Genomic DNA, 7766 nt, shown 5'->3' with positions numbered 1-7766 from the left:
TATATATATATATATATATATATATAATAAATGAAATAAATAAATAAATAGAAAATAATGGTGGGTGGATTGTTGTTGATAAGGACAACCCAACCTTTTTGATAGTTTCTATTTTATGTTTTGGATCAAATAATGACATAAAAGCTTGAACAAAGACGCACATTTTACAGAATCTCAAAATTTTGTTTTGCTTGTTGGGCACATTTACATTTTTTGTGCACAAAGAATGAGGGGAAATGCTTTTTTCCCAAACAGAGATCTGTTAACATAAAGAAAAATGAATATACGTCTGGTTCTGAAGGGATAAGTAAAATAATGAATAATCAAGACTATTATCTGCAAGGGATGCAGTGACATTCCTCCAATAATCAGATTCGGATCAGTTCGTGTTCCCATATCCGCCCCTGCGCGTGCTCCGTAATGAAAGGCTGCAGCCGCATCCCAACACTTGTTGCTCATGCTTCAGCATCTCCTCACTCTCATGCTTCAGCATCAGCACCACATCCCAACTTCTCCCACAGAAGAGCGGCGCCAGCATGAGAGCAGCGTGTTTCTGCCTCCTCGTCTGGATCTCCAATCCCGACTGGACGGCGGGATTGAACGACTCCTCACTTTTAGAGGGGAGCACTCTTCCGTTCGCGGACGACCTGCTGCTGAACGCGTCGGGACAGCCGGGGAACCGAACTTCTGTCTTCTTCCTGCTGGACTTTGACGAGGGGATGCTGGAGGACTGGCGCTCTCTGGCCGACAGAAAGAGCAGCGGGAAGCAGTCGCAGGACGGCGGCGTGAAGGTGCTGCTCGTGGCCGCGTACTCCCTGATCATCGTCATCTCGCTGTTCGGGAACACGCTGGTGTGCCATGTGGTGGTGAAAAACAAAAGCACGCAGTCCTCCACCAGCTTGTTCATCCTCAACTTGGCTGTGGCTGACATCTTCATCACTGTGCTCAACACCCCCTTCACACTGGTGAGAGCAACTTTATTACGAGTAAATGTGTCTCATACGGCAAGAAATATGTGTTTGAGATGTGTTTTTGCTGTTTACACTACAATGAGATAGAACCTTAGTGTTGTTATGCGCAAATTGACCACTAGGTGGTGACAATGGTCATTAAAAGTCTTGCCCTCTTTCAATGATTCTTCATTTCCAAATCCATTAAGAAACCTTCATCGTGGAAGAAACAAAACCCCCAAAATAGCTTAATTTTAATCATAATTCTGTTCATGACATCATCCAAAATCTTGGATGACAGAAGTGTGACAGATGCAGAGACATGTTTTTGTGTGTGTTTTTGTCAGGTCCGCTTTGTGCACAGCACATGGGTGTTTGGACGGGCCATGTGTCACATCAGTCGCTTTGTGCAGTACTGCTCCCTGCACGTCTCCACCCTTACCCTCACCGCCATCGCGCTGGACCGGAGACAGGTCTGTCAGTCAGAGGAGGAGGCGGGAGTTTCCTCCTCCATCTCTGTGTTTTGTGACAAACATGTCTCTCCTCGCCTCCTCTGTATCTTGCTTAAGATGCAGAGGAGGTGAAGAGGGAGCATCAGTAAAGAGAAAACAGACCCGGGAAGCTATGTTCACACCACCCTTAGTTCAAGTGACCACTTTTTACCAAAAAAACTGATGTAAACGAGCACTTTTGGTTTGAAAAATCCGACTTCCATACGCCAATAAGCAAGTTTCTACAACTGTTTTTAGGCTCTATGTACAAAACGTGCATCCATTGAACATGTCTTGAAAGTTAAACCAGTTCGATCAAACAGGGTTTGGGATTTGGTCGTGACGAATGGATGGTGCCGCTTTTAGTTTACAGAAGTAACAACCGTTTAAAATTCGATCATAACAGAGAAATAAGAAATTGTGGTTTTGGAAAAATTTTGACTATTTCCAAATTCCCACCCTAATCACTAACCACAAAAAAACCTATTTAGTTCCCTGGATTTTAAAAATCAATTCGAACATCAAGCTCACTGGTTATCTTTTGTTTTTCTAAACACAGGACATGACGTCACCGATTTCACGAAGTGAAAAAAATCGAATCAATATGAACATTTCATGACGTCTATTTATGAATTTACTGTGTTCTGATGATGAAAATGTGGATGGTTTATTAAAGAATTACATTCAAACAAGTTTTTTCGCAAAAATTGTTCAACTGCAATGCATTGTCATAGCATAGAGCATCAATACACGCTAGTTTTTTGCAAAGACTTATGGGAAATTTCTAGTACACTCGATTCTGGAATTGTAGCTTTACAAAATGGCAAACGCGCTATAGTGAGTAGGTGAGGAATTTGGACATAACCTGTGTCTTTTAATTCAGACGTGACTCTCACTCGATGATGTCATCAATAGTCGCCGGTGAGCTACATTAGCATGGAGCAGCTAGCACTTGGAACTACTTAAAATCCGTTTTATAACTCTAAAAAGGTTTACATGTAGCCTACTTACATGTAAATGTAAACTTCTGCTCATCAGAGCACACCAACGTGAGGAAAAAACACCTTTCCAACACAGGGCAATGTGAAACACCATTAAAGAAACAATCCCTTTAAAAAATCATTTCGGACAACCCAACCCCTTTAAATGCCGTAGGGGTAGTGGACGAATTCAGATTTGGTTCAAGTCTTCTATATGTCGGAATAGAGCTAAGAAAGAAAAACTTGGTGAAAGATTTGCACCGCTACAACATTTTTAACCAAGCTTCTTATAACTTTAGGGAGCGGAAATGCTCTAGTAAACAGTAGAACAGAAGAAGAAGCCCCTTCCTGATCGTCCAGTGTGAACACCATTTGCTGAAAGCATGTTCTTGAATGCACGTCACATGTCTGATAGAAATGTAGCTCATAGCTAAAAACGCACCGTCCTTGGTTGTTCAAGCAGCAACTTCCAATGAAAAGTCTGTGTCAACACGTGTAAACGTGCAATTCGAGACTCTGCATTTAAAACTCGGTTCAATTTTCGCTGTACCCATTTCTACGTCTGTTTTTGGGCTCTACGTATGAAAAGAGAATTCACCGAACATGCTTTGAAAGTTACACCAGATTGAATTTTGACCAATCAGCGACTAGGAATTTTTAGTGACAAATGGATGCCATCCAGCTTTGACATGATATATCAAGCCTCTTCCAGCTGTAGGTGGCGGACATGTGCGAGTTGTCAGTAGAAACAGAAAATACCTTCTTGTCCATTGTGAAATACGTGGGCTAAATGCTTGTCAAGAGCTTCACCTCACATTCCCGGTGAGTCCGTAGCTTTCCAGGAAAAGACATTCAACAGCTGGACCACACTTTTTGCCAGTGTATTCCAGTTTATCACTATAAAAAAATCCCTATTTTTCCTTTAAGAGAATTAATTTACCTGCTCTTTCTTGTTGCTCTTCAGCTGCCAGAGAGAGGATGATGGGATACAAAACATTAAATCTGAGAAGAGCCAATTTAAGCCTCTTCTCCACAAAGTAACCTTTAGTGCTCTGAGATGAAAGTGGTCGTTCCCTTTTATTTGTGAAATCAGAAAAAAAAAAATCTGACAAATTTTTTGATATTGACTTAAGAAGTTTAGTCCATCCAAACTATATAACTGTTGTGTCTGAGAGCTTTGCTGCCATTCTAAAGTCTGGTAAGTACAGATTTGCTGTAGTTATCTATAAAATGGTCTTTGAACCTAATGCTCTTGTAAATGTTTTCTAGTCTGAGTAGAGATCCATTCAGATCTCTGTTTGCAAGTTCAAGTCAAGTCTGTGCATTTATGCTCAAGTCAAGCCTCTGGTGTTAGACCTCCTTGTTACAATGAATATTTAATTGTTACAAATTATATATAATTGATAATAATAATATATAAATATTAGAAATATATATATATATATCATAATAATTATACATTTTATAAATATAATATTAATTACAATTAATATAAAATAAAATATAATATAAAAGTAATTATATAATTAATTATCATTATTTAATAATCACCTGTGACAATTAAAAAAAATTCCCAGTGGTTTTTTAATCATGATTATGAAGTTTTTAACCAAAATCCCACTTAAAAAGCCAAATTTCATGTGTATCTGAAGCCAGTGTTTCCAAAATGTTCTCCAAGTGGGCGTGGCCTTTAGTGCTGAGCTGAGTAGCCCTGCCTTTGTTCCCCCCTTTCTGTTGATGATAGTTGTGTCTGCATCACTGTTACAAAAAAAATGTCAAGCAATTTTGAAAGTGACGATCATTGGAAAATTATGATAATCCGGAAAATTTCCGGATTATCCGGAAAATCTCTGGATTATAGAAAAAAAAGAAGAAAAAAAAAACACCACATTGTTCCTGAATGTGGCTGTACCTGCAGCTCATCGCTCCTCTAGAGGCGAACACATTTCAAACACCTAGGAGTGTGAATGCTAATGGGACTTTAAGTTTAGCTGTAAATACGTGCAGCCAACAACAAAAATCCAGCCTTGGACACACTGAAAATGCAGAGGTGTTCATCTTTGCTTCAAGTATTACGTGTGGCCAAACATTAATTTCCATCACTTTTTCTGCTGGTAAATAAGTACAAATAACATCAGCCTAAAATAAAACCTACCAGTGAAGGTGCAGGCTGTCCACTTGATTGCGTCTTGATAGAGGGTACCGTATCCTCCTTCAAAATTAATTAAATCCAAAATTCTAATTCTTTCTCCTCCAGGTTCACGGACATTATTTTTCAAAGTGCTGACAGAAAATTATTGACTGTTTATTTAAGTTGTTGTGAACAAGAAATTCAATCAATTTGTTTTTCAATGCAAAGTCCTTGGGAAAACAATAAAAACTAATATCAAAATGTTCTTTGATTGAATTGCAGCCATCTACAGACATCCCAATGGCACATTCATTCATTAATTCAAAAAGAGAGTCTTTGAGACAGTTTGATTGAAAGTTATTTAAAAGGAAAAATACGCAGAAATGCAAAAACAAAATCCTTGTACATGCTGGAAACTCAAAAATATGATGAGGAGTTCTTTAAAGAATTCCAAGGAGTTGGTGTTTCTACAATCCCAATGCAAGAGCAATGAAATACATCTTTTTATTTTTAGACCTGAAGTCATGAAATAAGAATGTTGAACGTTTTTCAAAAGTCCTTAAAGTTTCAAGTTAAGTTTAGATTCGAGTATGGGTCAAGTCCAAGTCTCATCTCTGAGTCAAGCCCCTTTCTTAGTCATGTTATTTTATTTAACAGCTCAAGGATTTTACTCTTTTCTTGTCATTATCGACTAGCAAAAAAGAAGAAAATCAATATAATACAAAATCAACAAGTTTGCCTTGCAGGGTTTGAAATAAGAATTCCTTCTTATCTCCAGGTTTACTCTCCGACCTTTTCCAGGACTAACTGGAATAATGTCTTGGGCTTAAATAAGTTGGATTTTCTTAGACGTTTTTTATTGCTTATATGCCAAATCTGGTTCTGTTCTCACTGAAGTGACAATTCATTTGTGCTATTTCATAAATAAAGACTTGTAATAAATAATAATAATAAAAAAATAATTGGATTACTATATTAAATTGAATTTCACTTGATGATTATTCTGAACTTTAACTATATAAATGAAGTTTACTGTGAAATCATGTTGTGCTGTTTTAAGGCTTTAAATAATTTACAATTGAGATTTTCACAAGTATTTGTGTTTTATTTTGAAAAGGTTTTATTATAATTTGAAACATAACATTTACTATTACTTACATTTACTAGTATTACATTTACTTTCTAATCCCTCCTTCAAACCACTTTCAAGTAATACAGCGCTTGTATAAAGACCCAAATATCCAACTTGGGTCTAAAATTTGATTAATCTCTCACATCAACATCAAAATAATTTATGAAATTCACTTAATACTAAACTTTTAGTTAGTTCAACACTAACTTTACTTTAACTCTTTCTATCTCATGGTTTTCTCTCATCTTCTTCTCCTTTTTGTTTGGCGCTCTGGTACCTTTTCTAAAAGGCTTTGTAGGGTCACATCAATAGCCCACCCCCACTAAGTAATAATTATTGAGAACTCCATGGGAATCCCTGTTAGCTTAATTATCATGTGAACAAATGCTAAATTTAATATGTGTCACCCCCTGGAGGCCATGGCACCTTTAGCATTTTGTCGGCTCTGAGTGACATCTTGGTTTCCATGCAATCAACTTAACCTTTAAAGATGAGATCTACCAAAAGTCTCTTTTTTTAGAGGCACAGACACACAAGTAGGGAAATCTGCAACCAGGAAGAGAGACTAAGGCAATGGGTTGTTCTGCAGCAGCGTTAGGTGCAACTATTCCAGCTTTGTGAACACTCCAAGCGCATTTATATAAAAGATCTCACTGAACAACAATACAGGAGAAGTGTAATAACTGGTGGATCGATGATGATTTAGGTAGACCTGCAGAACATGAAGAGGTGGTGGTTTGTGATAAATAGCAGGTGTTGCTGATAACTATAACCTTTTTTGTCTTTAAACTAAAGTGGTCCTCAAGAGCTTCCATCCTGCTTGTTGTCAAGCCTACTTGCACTGATTAGTAAGATGAAATGATTTTAGGTTTTTATCATTTACATGCACATGGTTTGGGTAACCATTAGCAAGTAGGACAGGAGTAGCTGGAAAACACAAATAGCAATAGATTTTGAATATTTCTCATATTAGGAAAGTCCTAGTTTTAAAAGAAATTAAAGATGTAGACATATAGCACATCATTCATCTTTTAATGTACTTTTATTTCACTCAAATCAAAGAATACATGTGACACCGGCTAGTTTGATTTTTGCAGCAGACTCCTGGCCTGATTGAGAAAGCCACTTTGGACTTTTAAAAAGTAGTTGCTCTCATGTGGTCTGTTTTTCTTATTACAGACTGTTGTACTCTGACATCAGAGCTTCAAAATTCCCTCAAAAATGTGAAGTTGTGCCACATTAAAACGTATTTCCAGTTCTTGAGGAATAACAAACATTGCAAAGTAGACCCCCCAAAAAGACAAACTTCTATTTTTACCTTCATTACAAAAACAAAATATCACAGGTCTTATATATTTACACTTCTCAGTTAAATTTTGAAACAGAAGTCAAACATACAGTTTGCAGACAGTGGGATCACATCATGAATGCCTGAGCTGTACTTTAAAACTGAAAATTTAAAATGACATTTCTAAAAAGCATCAGGGTGAAGAGAAGCTATCTGCCTATTCAATTCTAACAATGAATACTTCAGATGTACTGTAGATGTCAAGAGTGTATTTTTCTCTCCTTCAAGATCCTCCAAAATGAGCTCCCTCCAAGCGTGTGTGTGTTTTTCAGATTGCCGTATTATTGCGATGCTGAGGCCGGTGAGGCGTGCTTTGGATGTCAGTAAACTAATAATTTTATTCAATGAAGCTAATAAAGTGCATTAAGCAGATGAACACATCTTTATTTTAGACAAGAAATGCATCACATTTGATTAATAATAAAATAAATAATTATTCCCCTAAAAAATTAAGTCAAACTAAGGTCCACTTTTACAACTTCCTCTCTTACGGCTGCAAGAAAATAGGGTTGTAGTCTTAAAATTGCTGCATTTGTATCTATGTTATAGCCCTCTTTGTCAATAATTTGAGGTTGTAGTACAGTAGTGTGTTTGACCAAAACAAAAACAGGTTCTCAAAGTCATTTACTTAGAAAATAAAATGCATATATTGTCAAAGCGACTAAAAACAAAGGGAGATGAAGGCAAAATAAAATATCTTTATGCAAAAGTGGTAATTACTTTTTTTTTTAAGA

General features: G+C 37.0%; 1 protein-coding gene across 1 annotated transcript in view; it reads left to right on the top strand.

Moving 5' to 3' along the window:
* Positions 1-444: 444 nt before the first annotated feature.
* The window catches only part of gpr83 (G protein-coupled receptor 83), a 21326-nt gene continuing 14004 nt past the window's right edge, over positions 445-7766 (top strand). Inside the window, exons 1-2 of the mRNA XM_024290382.2 lie at positions 445-965; positions 1298-1423. Of these exons, the coding sequence (XP_024146150.1) occupies positions 537-965; positions 1298-1423 (555 nt within the window). The 5' untranslated portion in view covers positions 445-536. The remainder of the gene's footprint in view (positions 966-1297; positions 1424-7766) is intronic.

The sequence above is a fragment of the Oryzias melastigma genome, linkage group LG1 (assembly GCF_002922805.2).
Source record: "Oryzias melastigma strain HK-1 linkage group LG1, ASM292280v2, whole genome shotgun sequence".
Lineage (NCBI taxonomy): Eukaryota > Metazoa > Chordata > Actinopteri > Beloniformes > Adrianichthyidae > Oryzias > Oryzias melastigma.
The sequence above is the reverse complement of the archived record's forward strand: the minus strand, read 5'-3'. Positions and strand labels throughout refer to the sequence as shown.